Source organism: Zonotrichia albicollis, chromosome 23 (assembly GCF_047830755.1).
Source record: "Zonotrichia albicollis isolate bZonAlb1 chromosome 23, bZonAlb1.hap1, whole genome shotgun sequence".
Taxonomy (NCBI): Eukaryota; Metazoa; Chordata; class Aves; order Passeriformes; family Passerellidae; genus Zonotrichia; species Zonotrichia albicollis.
Genome location: NC_133841.1, coordinates 918,458 through 938,512, shown reverse-complemented (window position 1 = coordinate 938,512; position 20,055 = coordinate 918,458). Strand labels below are relative to the sequence as shown.

Below are 20,055 nucleotides of genomic sequence, written 5' to 3'. Positions count from 1 at the left end.
CTGTCTCCATTCCCCTCAGGTGCAATCCCAAAATTCTCATTTTTACCACCTCCATTCCCTCATGTATAAATCCCAAATTTCACATTCTCACTGCCTCCATTCCCCTCAGGATAATCCCAAATTTCACATTCTCACTGCCTCCATCCCCCTCATCTATAAACCCCAAAATCCACATTCCCAGGCCCATTTTTCACCATTCTGGGGCCTTTTTTTGCCTCCATTCCCTCATGTATAAATCCCAAAATTTGCATTTTTACCACCTCCATTCCCTCATGTATAAATCCCAAAATCCACATTTTGAGGCACCTTTTTCACTGCCTTTATTCCCCTCAGGTATAAATCCCAAAATCCACGTTTTTACTGCCTCCATTCCTCTCAGGTGTAATCCCAAAATTCGCATTTTTACTGCCTCCATTCCCTCATCTACAAACCCCAAAATCCACATTCCCAGGCACATTTTACACCATTTTGGGGCCTTTTTTTTGCCTCCATTCCCTCATGTATAAATCCCAAAATTCGCATTTTTGCTATTTCCACTCCCCTCAGGTGTAATCCTAAAATCCACATTTTTACCATCTCCATTTCCCTCAGGTATAAATCCCCAAATCCTCATTCTCACTGCCTCTATTCCCTATATATAAATCCCAAAATCCATGTTTTCACTGCCTCCATTCCCCTCAGGTGTAATCCCAAAATTTGCATTTTTATGGCCTCCATTCCCCTCAGGTATAAATCCCAAAATCCACGTTTTTACTGCCTCCATTCCCCTCAGGTGTAATCCCAAAATTCGCATTTTTACCACCTCCATTCTCTCATGTATAAATCCCAAATTTCACATTCTCACTGCCTCCATTCCCAATGTATAAATCCCAAATTTCACATTCTCACTGCCTCCATTCGCAATGTATAAATCCCAAAATCCACATTCTCACTGCCTCCATCCCCCTCATCTATAAACCCCAAAATCCACATTCCCAGGCCCATTTTTCACCATTCTGGGGCCTTTTTTTTGCCTCCATTCCCTCATGTATAAATCCCAAAATTCGCATTTTTACCACCTCCATTCCCTCATGTATAAATCCCAAAATCCACATTTTGAGGCACCTTTTTCACTGCCTTTATTCCCCTCAGGTATAAATCCCAAAATCCACATTTTTACTGCCTCCATTCCCCTCAGGTATAAATCCCAAAATTCACATTGTCACTACCTCCATCCCCCTCATCTATAAACCCCAAAATCCACATTCCCAGACACATTTTTCACCATTTTGGGGCCTTTTTTTGCCTCCATTCCCCTCATCTATAAACCCCAAAATCCTCATTCTCACTGCCTCCATTCCCTATGTATAAATCCCAAAATCCATGTTTTTACTGCCTCCATTCCCCTCAGGTGTAATCCCAAAATTCGCATTTTTACCACCTCCATTCCCTCATCTATAAACCCCAAAATCCACATTCCCAGGCCCATTTTTCACCATTCTGGGGCCTTTTTTTGCCTCCATTCCCCTCAGGTATAATCCCAAAATTTTTATTGCCTCTATTCCCTCATGTATAAATCCCAAATTTCACATTCTCACTGCCTCCATTCCCAATGTATAAATCCCAAATTTCACATTCTCACTGCCTCCATCCCCCTCATCTATAAACCCCAAAACCCAAATTCCCAGACCCATTTTTCACCATTTTGGGGCCTTTTTTTGCCTCCATCCCCCTCATCTATAAACCCCAAAATCCACATTCCCAGGCCCATTTTTCACCATTTTGGGGCCTTTTTTTGCCTCCATTCCTTTCAGGTGCAATCCCAAAATTCGCATTTTTACCACCTCCATCCCCCTCATCTATAAACCCCAAAACCCAAATTCCCAGACACATTTTTCACCATTTTGGGGCCTTTTTTTGCCTCCATTCCCCTCATGTATAAACCCCAAAATCCACATTCCCAGGCCATTTTTTCACCATTTTTTCACCATTTTTCACCATTTTTTGGGGCGTTTTTATGCCAAATCTCCCCCTCTAACCCTGCTCCCTCTGTGTTTCCCCAGTGCGTGTCCTGCAACAAATCCTTCAAGAAGCTCTGGTCGCTGCACGAGCACATCAAGATCGTGCACGGCTACGCCGAGAAGAAATTCTCCTGCGAGATCTGCGAGAAGAAATTCTACACCATGGCCCACGTGCGCAAACACATGGTTGGTGAGTGGCTGGGCACGGGGAAATTTGGGTTATCTGGAAGTTAAAATGTAATTTTTATTAGGGGGATGGAAATATTCAGGGGAATTAAAGTTATCAGGGGAATTTAAATTATCAGGGGAAATTATCAGGGGAATTGAAATATTCAGGGGAATTAAAATTGGGGGTATTGAAATTATTTGGGAAATTAAAATTATTGGGAAATTGAAATTATCGGGCAAATTGAAATTATCAGGGAAATTGAAATAATCAAGGAAATGAAAAGTATCAGGGGAATTAAAATATTCAGGGGAATTGAAATTATCATAATTTCAATTATCAGGGGAATTAAAGTATTCAGGGGGATTGAAATTATTGGGGAAATTAAAATTGGGGGTATTGAAATTATTTGGGAAATTTAAATTATTGGGGAAATTAAAATATTGAGGGAAATTGAATTTTTTTATTAGGGAAATGAAAATATTCAGGGGAATTAAAATTATAATAATTTCAATTATCAGGGGAATTAAAGTATTCAGGGGAATTGAAATTATTGGGGAAATTAAAATTGGGGGAATTGAAATGATCGGAGGAATTAAAATTGGGGGTATTGAAGTTATTGGGGAAATTTAAATTATTGGGGGAATTGAAATAATCAGGCAAATGAAAATTATCAGGGGGAATTAAAATATTCAGGGGAATTAGAATTATTGGGGAAATTAAAATTGGGGGTATTGAAATTATTTGGGAAATTAAAATTATCGGGGAAATTGAAATAATCAGGGAAATGAAAATTATCAAGGGAATTAGAATTATTGAGGAAATTAAAATTGGAGGAATTGAAATTATCAGGGGAATAGAAATTATTGGGAGAATTAAAATTATTAGGGGAATTAAAATCAGGGAAATTAGAATTATTGGGGAAATTATCAGGGGAATTAAAATATTCAGGGGAATTGAAATGATCGGGGGAAATTAAAATTGGGGGTATTGAAATAATCAGGGAAATGAAAATTATCGGGGGAATTAGAATTATTGGGGAAATTAAAATTGGGGGAATTGAAATTATGGGGGGAATTGAAATTATTGGGGAAATTAAAATTATTGGGAAATTATCGGGGGAATTGAAATATTCAGGGGAATTAAAATTGGGGGAATTGAAATTATTGGGGAAATTTAAATTATCGGGGGAATTGAAATTATCGGGGAAATTGAAATTATGGGGGAAATTGAAATTATTGGGGAAATTTAAATTATGGGGGAAATTTAAATTATCAGGGAAATTATCAGGGGAATTAAAATATTCAGGGGAATTAAAATATTCAGGGGAATTAAAATTGGGGGAATTGAAATTATCGGGGAAATTGAAATAATCAGGGAAATGAAAAGTATCGGGAATTAAAATATTCAGGGGAATTAGAATTATTGGGGAAATTAAAATTGGGGGTATTGAAATTATGGGGGGGATTTAAATTAATGGGGAAATTGAAATAATCAGGGAAATGAAAATTATCAAGGGAATTAGAATTATTGGGGAAATTAAAATTGGGGGAATTGAAATTATGGGGGGAAATTGAAATTATGGGGGAAATTTGAATTATCAGGGGAATTATCGGGAGAATTAAAATATTCAGGGGAATTGAAATGATCGGGGGAATTAAAATATTCGGGGGAATTGAAATAATCAGGGAAATGAAAATTATCGGGGGAATTAGAATTATTGGGGAAATTAAAATTGGGGGAATTGAAATTATGGGGGGAATTGAAATTATGGGGGAAATTTAAATTATCAGGGAAATTATCGGGGGAATTGAAATATTCAGGGGAATTAAAATTGGGGGAATTGAAATTATTGGGGGAATTGAAATTATTGGGGAAAATTTAAATTATGGGGGAAATTTAAATTATCAGGGGAATTAGAATTATTGGGGAAATTAAAATTGGGGAAATTGAAATTATGGGGGAAATTGAAATTATGGGGGAAATTTGAATTATCAGGGGAATTATCAGGGGAATTAAAATATTCAGAGGAATTGAAATGCTCGGGGGGAATTAAAATTGGGGCTATTGAAGTTATGGGCAGGAATTTTGGGAATATCCCGATTTTCCCCGACTGACCCTGTGTGTGCAGCCCACACCAAGGACATGCCCTTCACCTGCGAGACCTGCGGCAAGTCCTTCAAGCGCAGCATGTCCCTCAAGGTGCACTCGCTGCAGCACTCGGGGGAGAAACCCTTCCGCTGCGAGGTGGGCGGGAATCCGGGGGAAAATCCACGGGAATGGGAGGGAATGGGAGGGAATGGTCCTGGGAATGGGAATGGATGGGGTGGGAACAGAGGGATGGGAATGGGAATGGCCCTGGATGGGGTGGTAATGAGGGAATGATCCTGGGAATGATCCTGGGAATGGGAGGGAGTGATCCTGGGAGTGGGAGGGAGTGATCCTGGGAATGATCCTGGGAATGGCCTTGGATGGGGTGGGAATGAATGAGGGGCAGGAATGATCCTGGGAGTGGGAGGGAATGATCCTGGGAATGATCCTGGGAGTGGGAGGGAATGATCCTGGGAATGATCCTGGGAATGATCCTGGGAATGGGAGGGAATGATCCTGGGAGTGATGCTGGGAATGATCCTGGGAATGGCCTTGGATGGGGTGGGAATGAGGGGTGGGAATGGGAATGGCCCTGGATGGGAATCAGGGAATGATCCTGGGAGTGGCCCTGGATGGGGTGGGGATGATCCTGGGATTGGGAATGCCTTGGATGGGGTGGGAATGAGGGGCGGGAATGGCTTTGGATAGGGTGGGAATGAGGGAATGATCCTGGGAATGGAGGGAATGATCCTGGGAATGATCCTGGGAGTGATCCTGGGAATGGGAGGGAATGATGCTGGGAATGGGAGGGAATGATCCTGGGAATGATCCTGGGAGTGATCCTGGGAATGGGAGGGAATGATGCTGGGAATGGGAGGGAATGATCCTGGGAATGATCCTGGGAATGGGAGGGAGTGATCCTGGGAGTGATCTGGGAATGGGAGGGAGTGATCCTGGGAATGGGAATGGATGGGGTGGGAATGAATGAGGGGCAGGAATGATCCTGGGAGTGGGAGGGAGTGATCCTGGGAATGATCCTGGGAGTGATCCTGGGAATGGTCCTGGGAGTGATCCTGGGAATGGGAATGGATGGGGTGGGAATGAATGAGGGGCAGGAATGATCCTGGGAATGATCCTGGGAATGGAAGGGAGTGATCCTGGGAATAATCCTGGGAATGATCTGGGAATGGGAGGGAATGATCTGGGAATGGGAGGGAATGATCCTGGGAATGATCCTGGGAATGGGAGGGAGTGATCCTGGGAATGGCCTTGGATGGGGTGGGAATGAGGGAACGATCCTGGGAATGGGAGGGAATGATCCTGGGAGTGGGAATGGATGGGGTGGGAATGAGGGATGGGAATGGCCCTGGACGGGAATGAGGGGCAGGAATGATCCTGGGAATGGGAATGGCCTTGGATGGGGTGGGAATGAGGGATGGGAATGGCCCTGGATGGGAATCAGGGAATGATCCTGGGAGTGGCCCTGGATGGGGTGGGAATGATCCTGGGATTGGGAATGGCCTTGGATGGGGTGGGAATGAGGGGCAGGAATGATCCTGGGAGTGATCCTGGGAATGATCCTGGGAATGGGAGGGAACGATCCTGGGAATGATCCTGGGAATGATCCTGGGAATGGGAGGGAGTGATCCTGGGAATGATCCTGGGAATGATCCTGGGAGTGATCCTGGGAATGATCCTGGGAATGGGAGGGAGTGATCCTGGGAATGGGAGGGAGTGATCCTGGGAATGATCCTGGGAATGATCCTGGGAGTGATCCTGGGAATGGGAGGGAATGAGGGAATGATCCTGGGAATGGCCTTGGATGGGGTGGGAATGAGGGAATGATCCTGGGAATGATCCTGGGAATGATCCTGGGAATGGGAGGGAGTGATCCTGGGAGTGGGAGGGAATGATCCTGGGAGTGATCCTGGGAATGGGAATGATCCAGGGAGTGGGAATGGATGGGGTGGGAATGAATGAGGGGCAGGAACGATCCTGGGAATGGCCCGGGATAGGGTGGGAATGAGGGATGGGAATGGGAATGGCCTTGGATGAGGTGGGAACGAGGGAATGATCCTGGGAATGGGAATGGATGGGGTGGGAATGAGGCATGGGAATGGGAATGGCCCTGGATGGGAATCAGGGAATGATCCTGGGAGTGGTCCTGGATGGGGTGGGGATGAGGGGCAGGAATGATCCTGGGAATGGGAGGGAATGATCCTGGGAATGGGAATGGATGGGGTGGGAACAGAGGGATGGGAATGGGAATGGCCCTGGATGGAGTGGGAATGAGGGAATGATCCTGGGAATGGGAGGGAATGATCCTGGGAGTGATCCTGGGAATGGGAGGGAATGATCCTGGGAGTGATCCTGGGAATGATCTTGGGAATGATCCTGGGAATGATCCTGGGAATGGGAGGGAATGATCCTGGGAATGGGAGGGAATGATCCTGGGAGTGGGAGGGAGTGATCCTGGGAATGATAGGAAATGATCCTGGGAGTGATCCTGGGAGTGATCCTGGGAATGGGAGGGAATGATCCTGGGAATGGGAGGGAATGATCCTGGGAATGATCCTGGGAATGATCCTGGGAATGGGAGGGAGTGATCCTGGGAATGATCCTGGGAGTGGGAGGGAATGATCCTGGGAATGATCTGGGAATGATCCTGGGAATGATCCTGGGAGTGATCCTGGGAATGGGAGGGAATGATCCTGGGAGTGGGAGGGAGTGATCCTGGGAGTGGGAGGGAGTGATCCTGGGAATGATCCTGGGAATGATCCTGGGAGTGATCCTGGGAATGATCCTGGGAATGGGAATGGATGGGGTGGGAATGGGGAATGGGAATGGGAATGATCCTGGGAATGGCCTTGGATGGGGTGGGAATGAATGAGGGGCAGGAATGCACCTGGGAATGGCCCTGGATGGGGTGGGAAAGATCCTGGGAATGGGAATGGATGGGATGGGAACAGAGGGATGGGAATGGCCCTGGATGGACTGGGAATGAGGGAATGATCCTGGGAATGGCCTTGGATGGGAATGAGGGGCAGGAATGCTCCTGGGAATGGGAATGGTCCTGGATGGGGTGGGAATGAGGCATGGGAATGGGAATGGCCCTGGATGGGAATCAGGGAATGATCCTGGGAGTGGCCCTGGATGGGGTGGGGATGAGGGGCGGGAATGGGAATGGGAATGGGAATGGGAATGGGAATGGATGGGGTGGGAACAGAGGGAGGGGAATGGGAATGGCCCTGGATGGGGTGGGAATGAGGGAATGATCCTGGGAATGATCCTGGGAATGATCCTGGGAATGGGAGGGAATGATCCTGGGAATGATCCTGGGAATGATCCTGGGAATGGGAGGGAACGATACTGGGAATGATCCTGGGAATGATCCTGGGAATGGGAGGGAATGATCCTGGGAGTGATTCCACCTTTCCCCACACAATAATTCCACCTTTCCCCACTCACAGCTTTTCCCACTCAATTCCACCTTTCCCCACTCAATAATTCCACCTTTCCCCACTCACAGCTTTTCCCACTCAATAATTCCAGCTTTCCCCACACAATAATTCCACCTTTCCCCACTCACAGCTTTTCCCACTCAATTCCATCTTTCCCCACTCAATAATTCCATCTTTCCCCACTCAATAATTTCACCTTTCCCCACTCAATAATTCCACCTTTCCCCACTCAATTCCAACCTTCCACCCTTCATTCCATCCCTCAACAAATCCTTTCCAATCCCCTTTTTCTCTGAGCTGTTTCTGCCCAGCCCCAGCTCCCTCCCAGCCCTTGCAGGGCTCATTCCCATTTTCCCAAACCCCCCAAAATTCCCGTTTTTTTTTTCCCCTGCAGAACTGCGACGAGAGGTTCCAGTACAAGTACCAGCTGCGCTCGCACATGAGCATCCACATCGGGCACAAGCAGTTCATGTGCCAGTGGTGTGGCAAGGACTTCAACATGAAGCAGTACTTCGATGAGCACATGAAAACCCACACTGGTGAGGCCTGGGAGGGCATTCCCAGGGAATTCCCTCGTGGTTTGGGGTCTTCTCCAGCTGGGAGAGCTCCATTCCCTGCCTTGGGTCATTCCCTGTCCTTGCTGGTGGGGCAGTGGGAGCTGGGGTTTCCTGGGGGAATATGGGAATTATTGCCTGGGTGTTTGGGTGTGGAGAGGCCCTGGATGGAGCCTTTTGGCCCCAAATCTTGAGGGGAGCCAGGATTTCAGAGCATTTTGGCCCTAAACCCAGGGTTTCAGAGCCTTTTGGCCCCAAACCCTGAGGGGAGCCAGGATTTCAGAGCATTTGGCCCCAAACTGAGCCAGGATTTCAGAGCCTTTTGGCCCCAAACCTAAACTGAGCCAGGATTTCAGAGCCTTTTAGCCCCAAACTGAGCCAGGATTTCAGAGCCTTTTGACTCTCAACTCAAACTGAGCCAGGATTTCAGAGCCTTTTAGCCCCAAGCCCACACTGAGCCAGGATTTCAGAGCATTTGACCCCAAACTGAGCCAGGATTTCAGAGCATTTGGCCCCAAACCCAAACTGAGCCAGGATTTCAGAGCCTTTTGGCCCCAAACCTAAACTGAGCCAGGATTTCAGAGCCTTTTAGCCCCAAACTGAGCCAGGATTTCAGAGCCTTTTGGCCCTGAACCTAAACTGAACCAGGATTTCAGAGCCTTTTGGCCCCAAACTGAGCCAGGATTTCAGAGCCTTTTAGCCCCAAACTGAGCCAGGATTTCAGAGCCTTTTGGCCCTGAACCCAAACTGAGCCAGGATTTCAGAGCATTTGGCCCCAAACTGAGCCAGGATTTCAGAGCCTTTTAGCCCTAAACTCAAACCGAGCCAGGATTTCAGAGCATTTGGCCCCAAACCCAGGATTTCAGAGCCTTTTGGCCCCAAACCCAAACTGAGCCAGGATTTCAGAGCCTTTTGGCCCTGAACCTGAACTGAGCCAGGATTTCAGAGCCTTTTCACCCTGACCCAAACTGAGCCAGGATTTCCTAAACCCCCGTTGATCCCCAAAGGCAGGGGTGTTTCCCAGAGATCAGGGGACTTTTCCAGGGGTTCTCCCAGGAATCAGATGATTTTCACAGGGTTCTCCTGGGCTCAGGTGATTTCTCCAGGGCTCCCCAGGGATCAAGGGATTTTTACAGCGTTCTCCAGGGCTCAGAGGATCTCCCAGAGTTCTCCATAGCTCAGGTGATTATCCCAGGTGGTTCTCCAGGGCTCAGGGAGGTTCTCCATGGTTCAGGGGTTCTCCCAGGTCTGAGGTGATTTTTCCAGTGGTTCTCCATGGCTCAGGGGGGCTCTCCATGGCTCAGGTGATTATCCCAGGTGGTTCTCCATGGTTCAGGGGGCTCTCCATGGATCAGGGGACTTTTCCAGGGGGCTCTCCATGGCTCAGGGGGTTCTCCATGGCTCAAGTGATTATCCCAGGTGGTTCTCCATGGCTCAGGTGATTTCCCCAGAGATCAGGTGATTTTCCCAGGGCTCTCCATGGCTCAGGGGGCTCTCCATGGCTCAGAAGGTTCTCCAGGGCTCAGGTGATTTCCCCACAGCTCAGGTGATTTTCCCAGGGCTCTCCATGGCTCAGGGAGTTTGCCATGGCTCAGGGATTCTCCCAAGGGCTCCCAGGTGGTTCTCCATAGCTCAGAGGGTTCTCCAGGGCTCAGGTGATTTTCCCAGGGCTCTCCATGGTTCAGGGTGTTCTCCATGGCTCAGGAAGGTTCTCCCAGGGCTCAGGTGATTTTCCCAGAGCTCAGGTGATTTTCCCAGGGCTCTCCATGGCTCAGGGAGGTTCTCCATGGCTCAGGTGATTATTCCAGGTGGTTCTCCATGGTTCAGGGGGCTCTCCATGGATCAGGGGACTTTTCCAGGGGGTTCTCCATGTCTCAGAGGGTTCTCCCAGAGCTCAGGTGATTTCCCCAGAGCTCAGGTGATTTTCCCAGGGCTCTCCATGGTTCAGGGGGCTCTCCATGGGTCAGGGTGCTATCCATGGCTCAGAGGGTTCTCCATAGCTCAGAGGGTTCTCCATGGCTCAGGTGATTCTCCCAGGTGGTTCTCCAGAGCTCAGGTGATTTTCCCAGAGCTCAGGTGATTTTCCCAGGGCTCTCCATGGCTCAGGGTGCTCTCCATGGCTCAGGTGATTATCCCAGGTGGTTCTCCGTGGTTCAGGGGGCTCTCCATGGATCAGGGGACTTTTTCAGGGGGTTTTCCATGGCTCAGGGAGTTTGCCATGGCTCAGAGGGTTCTCCCAGAGCTCAGGTGATTTACCCAGAGCTCAGGTAATTTTCCCAGGGCTCCCCAGGGATCAAGGGATTTTTACAGCATTCTCCAGGGCTCAGAGGATCTCCCAGAGTTCTCCATAGCTCAGGTGATTATCCCAGGTGGTTCTCCATAGCTCAGAGGCTTCTCCATGGCTCAGGTGATTTTCCCAGGGCTCTCCATGGCTCAGGAGGTTCTCCATGGCTCAGAGGGTTCTCCATGGCTCAGGTGATTTCCCCAGAGATCAGGTGATTTTCCCAGGGCTCTCCATGGCTCAGGGAGTTTGCCATGGCTCAGGTATTCTCCCAAGGGCTCCCAGGTGGTTCTCCATAGCTCAGAGGGTTCTCCATGGCTCAGGTGATTATCCCAGGGGGTTCTCCATGGCTCAGGTGATTTTCCCAGGGCTCTCCCTGTCCCAGGGGGGTTCCCAGGCTCCCTGACCCCCCGTTCCCGCATGGTGTCCCCGGCAGGAGAGAAGCCGTTCATCTGCGAGATCTGCGGCAAGAGCTTCACGAGCCGGCCCAACATGAAGCGGCACCGGCGCACGCACACGGGCGAGAAGCCGTACCCGTGCGACGTGTGCGGGCAGCGCTTCCGCTTCTCCAACATGCTCAAGGCGCACAAGGAGAAATGTTTCCGCGTCACCAGCCCCGGCACCAGCCCCGGCCCCGCCGTGCCCGCGGCGCTGCCCGCGCCCTGCCCGGCCCCTGCGGCCGCGGGCGCCGCGCTGGGGCTGCCGCTGGGCCCGGCGGCGCCGCCGCGCCCGGTGCCGCACCCGTACGGAGCGCTGGCGCTGCCGCCGCCGCCGCACGGGCACCACCACGGGCACCACCACGGGCAGCAGCAGCAGCAGCAGCAGCAGCAGCAGCAGCACCTGCCCGTGCCCCCCGTGCCGCACCTGCCGCCGCCGCCCGCCCTGTTCAAGAGCGAGCCGCTGAACCACCGCGGGCACGGCCATGGGCACGGCCATGGGCATGGGCACAGCGGGGATGGGTTCCTGCGGCACCTGGACAAGGGCGGCCCCGCGCAGCCGCACTGACAGCGCCCGGCACCTGGCACCTGGCATCCAGGTTTGGGAGCTGGGACACGGAGCTGGGAGGGGATTGAGCTGCCGTGGGCACGGGCACGGGCACGGGCATGGCAGGGATGGCTTCCTGCAGCACCCGGAGCAGCGGCTGGCACCCAGGTGTGGGATCCAGGATGGGCTCTGGGCTTGGATCAGGCATGGAATTGGACCACCATGGTCATGGGCACAGCTTCCTGTGGTGCCTGCACAGGACCAGCCTGGCACAGCTGCACTGACACCAGCTGGCACCCAGGTGTGGGAGCTGGCATCCAGAATGGGAGCTGGCACCCAGGTGTGGGAGCTGGGATCCAGAATGGGAGCTGGCACCAAGGTTTGGGAGCTGGCACCCAGGTGTGGGAGCTGGGATCCAGGTTTGGGAGCTGGCATCCAGAATGGGAGCTGGCACCAAGGTTTGGGAGCTGGGATCCAGGTTTGGGAGCTGGCATCCAGAATGGGAGCTGGGATCCAGGTTTGGGAGCTGGCATCCAGAATGGGAGCTGGCATCCAGAATGGGAGCTGGGATCCAGAATGGGAGCTGGCACCCAGGTTTGGGATCTGGGATCCAGAATGGGAGCTGGCATCCAGAATGGGAGCTGGCACCCAGGTTTGGGATCTGGGATCCAGAATGGGAGCTGGCATCCAGAATGGGAGCTGGGATCCAGAATGGGAACTGGCACCAAGGTTTGGGGGCTGGGATCCAGGTTTGGGATCTGGGATGGGATCTAGCATGGGATTGGACTTGGGCACGGCTTCCTGCAGCACCTGGACAAGACCAGCCTGGCACGGCCACACTGACAACAGCTGGCACCTGGGATCCAGGTGTGGGAGCTGGGATGGGATTGCACTGGCATGGCCATGGGCACGGCTTCCTGCAGCACCTGGACAAGGCCAGCCTGGCACAGCCCCTCTGGGATCAGGGGCTGGCACGGAATCGGGCTCTGGGATGGCATCGAGACCCTGAACCACAGCAAGGGCATCCTGTGGCACCTGGGTGAGCCCGGCCTGGCACAGCCACACTGACACGGGCTGGGATCAGGGACCTGGGAGCCACGTTTGGGATCTGGGATCCACGTTTGGGATCTGGATCTGCTCTCCTGCCGCCCCACTTCGTGCTTGGGGTCCCGGTTTGGGATCTGGGACGGGACAGAGCCCCAGAACCACCACGGGCACACCTGGGCGAGGCCAGGCTGGCACAGCCCCACGGACACGGGCTGTGGATCTGGGATCCAGGATGGGATCTGGGCCTGGAATCCGGGACTGGGGTCTGGATCTGGGATGGGATCTGGATCTGGGATCCGGGATTGGGGTCCGGATCCAGGATCCAGGATGGGATCTGCCCTTCTGCAACCCCATACCATGCTTGGGATCCAGGACCCAGCTTTGGGGTCCAATCTGGGTCTGGGATTCAGGATCTGGATCTTGGATCCAGTTCTGGGATCTGGGTTCCAGCTCTGGGATCCATTCTGGCTCTGGGATCTGGGTTCCAGCTCTGGGTTCCATTCTGGCTCTGGGATCCAGGATCTGGGTCTTGGATCTGGCTCTGAGATCTGGGACCCAGCTCTGGGATCCAGTCTGGCTCTGGGATCCAGCTCTGGGATCTGGCTCTGGGATTCAGGATCTGACTCAGGGATCCAGTCTGGGTTTGAGATCCACTCTGGCTCTGGGATCTGGGTTCCAGCTCTGGGATCTGGGATCCATTCTGGATCTGGGATATGGGATCCAGCTCTGGGATCCATTCTGGCTCTGAGATCCAGGATCTGGGTCTTGGATCTGGTTCTGGGATCCAGCTCTGGGTTCCAGCTCTGGGATCTGGGATCCATTCTGGCTCTGGGATCCAGCTCTGGGTTCCAGCTCTGGGTTCCAGCTCTGGGTTCCATTCTGGCTCTGGGATCCAGGATCTGGGTCCTGGATCTGGCTCTGGGTTCCAGCTCTGGGATCCAGCTCCGGGTTCCAGCTCTGGGATCCATTCTGGCTCTGGGTTCCAGCTCTGGGATCTGGCATCCATTCTGGCTCTGGGATCTGGGATCCATTCCAGCTCCGGGTTCCAGCCCTGGGTTCCAGCTCCGGGTTCCAGCCCTGGGTTCCATTCTGGCTCTGGGATCTGGGATCCATTCCAGCCCTGGGTTCCAGCTCCGGGTTCCAGCCCTGGGTTCCAGCCCTGGGTTCCAGCCCTGGGTTCCAGCTCCGGGTTCCAGCTCTGGGATCCGTTCTGGCTCTGGGATCCAGCCCTGGGTTCCATCCTGGGTTCCATCCTGGTTCCGGGACCCCCTCCCACCTCCCGCCCCTCTCCTGGCCCAGCTCTGCCCCCTTTCCCCCCCCAGGACTGAAATGCCCAATTTGTGTTTTCCCGGTGACTTTTCTAAGCCCCGGCCGCCGAGCCTGGTGGGATTTTCTAATTTCATATCAGCTGACGAGGTTTTGCTTGGCTTTTATATCCTGGCCCTCTCCTCAAAGAGGAGGCGGGCCCGGGCTCTTTGTACTAATGGGAAAGGCTGTGAGTTAATTAATACAGAGCATTAATGATCACTGTGTACGTAATGATTCCTTTCAGCACCCCGAGCTCGGAGCGTTCACCCAGAAAAGCAAAAAAAAGGAAAAAAAAGCAAAAAAAAAAACAAAAAAAAAATCCCCTCCCGTTGTTTTTGTGTAGCTCTCCTAACACACTTCTTTATTTTACTACAGAAATTATTTTAGAGGTTTTTTGTATAGATCCTATTTAGTAGAGTCTGTTTCTAAAACAAAAAAAAGCCAAAAAAAAAAAAAAACTGATGATGATGATGATAATAATAATAATAATTGTATTTCCATAAACGGTGTAATTTTTTTCAGTGTAGTTGCACCTCTGTTGTACAATAGAGAAATTTTTATAATCAGCCCCAATGTGATTCCTCCAAGATGCTTTTCCCAAATTCCCCAACCCCACCACTCCAAGGTGCTTCGGAGAAGAGAGGAGAAAAAAAACCCCAGAGCTCTCTGGAAAATTCACCCCAAACCCTGCGGAGATTTCTGGATTTAATTTATTTTTTAGGGCTTTTTTGGGGTTATTTTTGTTCTTTTTTTAAATTTTATTTCCCTTTTCTCTTCAGCTGTTGGGGTCAGATATTCCTGCTGGATGTGGATCCAGGATTGGATGGACGGGAATTGGATTGGGAGGGAAATTCTGTCCTGGAAATTGGGGAAATTTGGGAATGGGAGGTTCAGGAAAAAAAGAGAGAATTTGTCCTGCAAATTGGGGAAATTTGGGAATGGGAGGTTCAGGAAAAAAAAGAGAGAATTTGTCCTATAAATTTGGGAAATTTGGGAATGGGAGGTTCAGGAAAAAAAGAGAGAATTTGTCCTGCAAATTGGGGAAATTTGGGAATGGGAGGTTCAGGAAAAAAAAGGGAGATTCTGTCCTGTAAATTGGGGAAATTTGGGAATGGGAGGTTCAGGAAAAAAAGAGAGAATTTGTCCTGCAAATTGGGGAAATTTGGGAATGGGAGGTTCAGGAAAAAAAGAGAGAATTTGTCCTGCAAATTGGGAAAATTTGGGAATGGGAGGTTCAGGTAAAAAAGAGAGAATTTGTCCTGCAAATTGGGGAAATTTGGGAATGGGAGGTTCAGGAAAAAAAGAGAGAATTTGTCCTGCAAATTGGGGAAATTTGGGAATGGGAGGTTCAGGAAAAAAAAGAGAGAATTTGTCCTGCAAATTGGGGAAATTTGGGAATGGGAGGTCCGGGACAGAGCGGGATCTGCCAGCAGGGGGAGGTGAAGGCTCCGGATTTAGGGAATTTCTGGAATTCCTGAGGGGAATGCAGTGGGATCACGGAATTTGGGAATTCCTGGAAGGGGAATGCAGGGGGATCAGGGAATTCGGGAAATTTGGGAATTTCTATTGAGAGGAATGCAGTGGGATCAGGGAATTCAGGAAATTCTGGAATTTCTGGAGAGGACAGTGCAGTGGAATCAGGGAATTTGGGAATTTTTGGAATTCCTGAGAGCAGGGAATGCAGTGGGATCAGGGAATTTGGGAATTCCTATAGAGAGGAATGCAATGGGATCAGGGAATTCAGGAAATTCGGGAATTTTTGGAAGGGGAATGAAGGGGAATTAGGGAATTCGGGAATTTCTGGAATTCCTGAAGGGGAATGCAGTGGGATCAGGGACTGGGAATTTCTATAGAGAAGAATACAGGGGATCAGGAAATTCAGGAAATTTGGGAATTTCTATTGAGAGGAATGCAGTGGGATCAGGAAATTCGGGAAATTTGGGAATTTCTATAGGGAGGGGAGTGCAGTAGGATCAGGGAATTTGGGAATTCCTGGAAGAGGAATGCAGTGAGATCAGGGAATTCGGGAATTTCTGGAATTCCTGAAGGGGAATGCAGTGGGATCAGGGACAGGGAATTCCCAGAATTCCTGCCTGTTTTTTGGCACCTTTTGGGATGGAGCTGTCCCACAGCCCTGGCTGTTCCCGGGCAGGAATCCAGGATGGTTTTTGGGGCCAGAATTGGGGATTTTGGGGCAATCCCAGGTGCAGGATGGGGAGCCGGAGCCGTCCCCATGGGAATTGCCCCATTCCAAGGGCTGGGTTTGGATCAGGTTGGATTTTCTCCCCCTGGATCCAGGAATTCTCTCCCCCTGCCAGAGCAGGGCCCAGCAAACCCCAAATTCCTGAAAATTCCTGAAAATTCCTGAAAATTCCTGGGAATTCTTGGGGATTTCTCCTTTTTGTGCCACTCTGGCAGGAAAAAAAATTCCAATCCCGAATTCCCAACGCTGCAATTCCCTGGAATTCTCACCATTCCCCACTCAGGATAATCCAGAATAATCCAATTTTTAAATGCTGAAAAAACCCCAAAAAATGAGCAATCAGTGATTTCTGTTCCAGGTTTTCCAAAGCCATTTTTTCCTCCTCAATAAATCCTTCATCGTTCCAGGCCGCTCTTCCAAGAATTCCAGAATCTGGGATGGTTTTTTTGTTTTTTCTTTTTCCTGCTCTTCAGCTCCGCTCTGTATCGGATCTTTCTGAGAATTTATGAACTTCCTTTCTGTGGAAGAAGATTAAAAATTCCAACCCCTCTTGCCGGTGCTGTGAGATGCTGGGATCCTTTCCAAAGAATAAAAAAAATGCGGGAAAATTGGGAAATTTTGGGTTGAAAGGCAGGAAATTCAAGGCTGGGGTTTGTTGTGGTTTTTTGCTGCTTTTTCCCCCGTTTTATTTTGCGTTTTCCCCATTTTATTTTGCTTTATTTTCCCAGTTTACTTTGCCTTATTGTCCCCATTTATTTTGCCTCCCACCCCCCCCATTTATTTTGCTTTTTTTCCCATTTTATTTTGCTTTTTCCCTATTTTATTTTGCTTTTTCCCCATTTTATTTTGCTTTTTTTCCCCCACTTTACTTTGGCTTATTGTCCCCGTTTATTTTCCTTTTTTTTCCTCCATTTATTTTATTTTTTCTCATTTTATTTAACTGCTTTTCCCCATTTTATTCCTCTGTGGAACCCACGCTTTTCCTGGGAATTCTTTCCCGAGAATTTGGGATTTAACCCCAGAATTTGGGATTTAACCCGGGAGTTTGGGATTTAACCCGAGGATTTGGGGATTTAACCCCAGAATTTGGGATTTAACCCGGGAATTTGGGATTTAACGCGGGAGTTTGGGATTTAACTCGAGAATTTGGGATTTAACCCGGGAGTCTGGGATTTAACCCGAGGGTTTGGGATTTAACCCAGAATTTGGGATTAACCCCAGAATTTCGAATTTAACCCGGGAGTTTGGGATTTAACCCAGAATTTCGAATTTAACCCAGAATTTGGGATTTAACCCAGAATTTGGGATTTAACCCGAGGGTTTGGGATTTAACCCGAAGGTTTGGGATTTAACCCGAGGATTTGGGGATTTAACCCCAGAATTTGGGATTTAACCTGGGAATTTGGGATTTAACCCGGGATGGATCCGGGATAGTCCCGGGACGGTTTTGCCCCGCTGGGTCCCGGCGGGAGCCGCAGCAGCCCCCGGGCAGTTCCCGCTTTGCTTTGTCCCGCTCGGAGCCGCCCCAGGGCGGGGAAATGTCCGGGGGGAGCCGGAGAGTCCCGGGCTGGGGAGGGGGAAAGGAATTCCCGAAAGGAATTCCCGGACAGCATTCCCTGATGGGATTCACTGACAGAATTCCCGAAAGGAATTCCCGGACAGCATTCCCTGATTCCCTGACAGCATTCCCTGACGGGATTCCCTGATGGGATTCACTGATGGGATTCCCTAAAAGAATTTCCTGACGGGATTCCCTAAAAGAATTTCCTGACAGAATTCCCGGACAGCATTCCCTGATTCCCTGATGGGATTCCCTGACAGGATTCCCTGAGAGGATTCCCTGATGGGATTCCCTAAAAGAATTCCCTGATTCCCTGAAAGAATTCCCTGACAGAATTCCCTCACAGGATTCCCTGACAGGATTCCCTAAAAGAATTCCCTGACGGGATTCCCTGCAATGATTCCCTGAAAGAATTCCCTGACAGAATTCCCTGCAATGATTCCCTCACAGGATTTCCTGATAGAATTCCCTGATTCCCTGACAGGATTCCCTGACAGAATTCCCTGATAGAATTTCCTAACAGGATTCTCTGACAGGATTCCCGACAGAATTCCCTGATTCCCTGAAAGAATTCCCTGATTCCCTGCAGGATTCCCTGCAATGATTCCCTGATGGAATTTCCTGCAATGATTCCCTGAAAGAATTCCCTGACAGAATTCCCTGCAATGATTCCCTGATTGAATTCCCTGACAGGATTCCCTCATTCCCTATCAGAATTCCCTGACAGAATTCCCTGCAATGATTCCCTGACAGGATTCTCTGACAGGATTCCCGACAGAATTCCCTCATTCCCTGACAGGATTCCCTGATTCCTTATCAGAATTCCCTGCAATGATTCCCTCACAGGATTCCCTCACAGAATTCCCTGCAATGATTCCCTGATTGAATTCCCTGACAGAATTCCCTGATTCCCTGCAGGATTCCCTTATTCCCTGACAGGATTCCCTCACAGAATTCCCTGCAATGATTCCCTGACAGGATTCCCTGATTCTCTGCAGGGATTCCCTCACAGAATTCCCTGATTCCCTGCGGGATTCCCTCATTCCCTGATGGAATTCCCTGACAGGATTCCCTGCAATGATTCCCTGATTGAATTCCCTGACAGGATTCCCTCATTCCCTATCAGAATTCCCTGACAGGATTCCCTGATTCCCCGACAGAATTCCCTGCAATGATTTCCTCACAGAATTCCCTGATTCCCTCACAGAATTCCCTGCAATGATTCCCTGATGGAATTCCCTGACAGGATTCCCTGATTCCCTGACAGGATTCCCTGCAATGATTCCCTGATTGAACTCCTTGACAGGATTCCCTGATTCCCTGCAGGGATTCCCTGACAGGATTCCCTGATTCCCTGATGGAATTCCCTGCAATGATTCCCTGATAGAATTTCCTAACAGGATTCCCTGACGGGATGCCCTGATTCCCTGCAATGATTCCCTGTCAGGATTCTCTGACAGGATTCCCGACAGAATTCCCTCATTCCCTCACAGAATTCCCTGATTCCCTGACAGGATTCCCTCATTCCCTGATGGAATTCCCTGACAGAATTCCCTGATTTCCTGACAGGATTCCCTGCAATGATTCCCTGATTGAACTCCCTGACAGGATTCCCTATCAGAATTCCCTGACAGGATGCCCTGCAATGATTTCCTCACAGAATTCCCTAATTCCCTCACAGAATTCCCTGATTCCCTGACAGGATTCCCTCATTCCCTGATGGAATTCCCTGACAGGATTCTCTGATTCCCTCACAGGATTCCCTGATTCCCTGCAGGATTCCCTTTCAGAATTCCCTGACAGGATTCCCTGCAATGATTCCCTGATGGAATTCCCTGCCAGAATTCCCTGATTCCCTGCAATGATTCCCTGACAGGATTCCCTGCAATGATTCCCTGATGGAATTCCCTGCAGGATTCCCCCATTCCCTGACAGAATTCCCTGATTCCCTGATGGAATTCCCTGCCAGAATTCCCCGATTCCCCGCAGGATTCCCGGCCGTTCCCCCGGAGGCGCCGCTGGGGCAGGGTCGGCACCTCCGGCCCGGAGCGGACCCAGGGCAGGTCCCGGGATGGCCCCGAGCTCCGCTCCGCGACAGAAATTCACCAAAAACGGGCAAAAATCCCGAATGTGGGGCTCGGGACAGCGTGGCACGGCCGCGGCTCCTCCGCCCGCTGCAATCCCGGCCGCGCCTCTGCATTCCGGGACGCTTTTCATTAAAAACCACCCAAAGCGCCGAGCGCTGCCCCGCCGGGCTGGGCTGTCCCGGTGTCCCGAGGGCGCCGCCCCGGTATTTTTGGTGGTTTTGCTGTTTTTTGCTATTTTTTGGTGTTTGTTTTATCTCGGCGGCTCCTGCGGCCCCCCGATAGCGCCGGGGCCCGGGCGGGGCAGCCCTGGCA

At 50.2% G+C, this 20,055-nt stretch overlaps 1 protein-coding gene and 1 long non-coding RNA gene across 10 annotated transcripts in view; both read left to right on the top strand.

The window, feature by feature from the left end:
• The window catches only part of ZNF652 (zinc finger protein 652), a 33,514-nt gene extending 20,623 nt beyond the window's left edge, over positions 1–12,891 (top strand). The window contains exons 3-8 of one of the 9 annotated variants that reach the window (XR_012583625.1): positions 2,043–2,190; positions 4,298–4,413; positions 8,113–8,257; positions 10,990–11,877; positions 12,113–12,189; positions 12,267–12,891. Coding sequence is in view for 1 of the 9 variants with exons in the window: in XM_074557927.1 (XP_074414028.1) it covers positions 2,043–2,190; positions 4,298–4,413; positions 8,113–8,257; positions 10,990–11,558 (978 nt within the window). In the remaining 8 variants the exon portion in view is untranslated. Of the gene's footprint in view, positions 1–2,042; positions 2,191–4,297; positions 4,414–8,112; positions 8,258–10,989; positions 11,917–11,976; positions 11,996–12,035; positions 12,229–12,266 lie in introns of those variants that run through there. The other 8 variants (XR_012583624.1, XR_012583622.1, XR_012583621.1 and 5 more) reach the window with 8 other exon arrangements.
• Positions 12,892–12,901: 10 nt separating this feature from the next.
• LOC141731581 (uncharacterized) lies at positions 12,902–16,647 on the top strand. The gene is made up of 2 exons (XR_012583627.1): positions 12,902–14,837; positions 14,896–16,647. It is a non-coding gene; the product is annotated as an uncharacterized LOC141731581 (long non-coding RNA).
• The last annotated feature ends 3,408 nt before the right edge of the window (positions 16,648–20,055 follow it).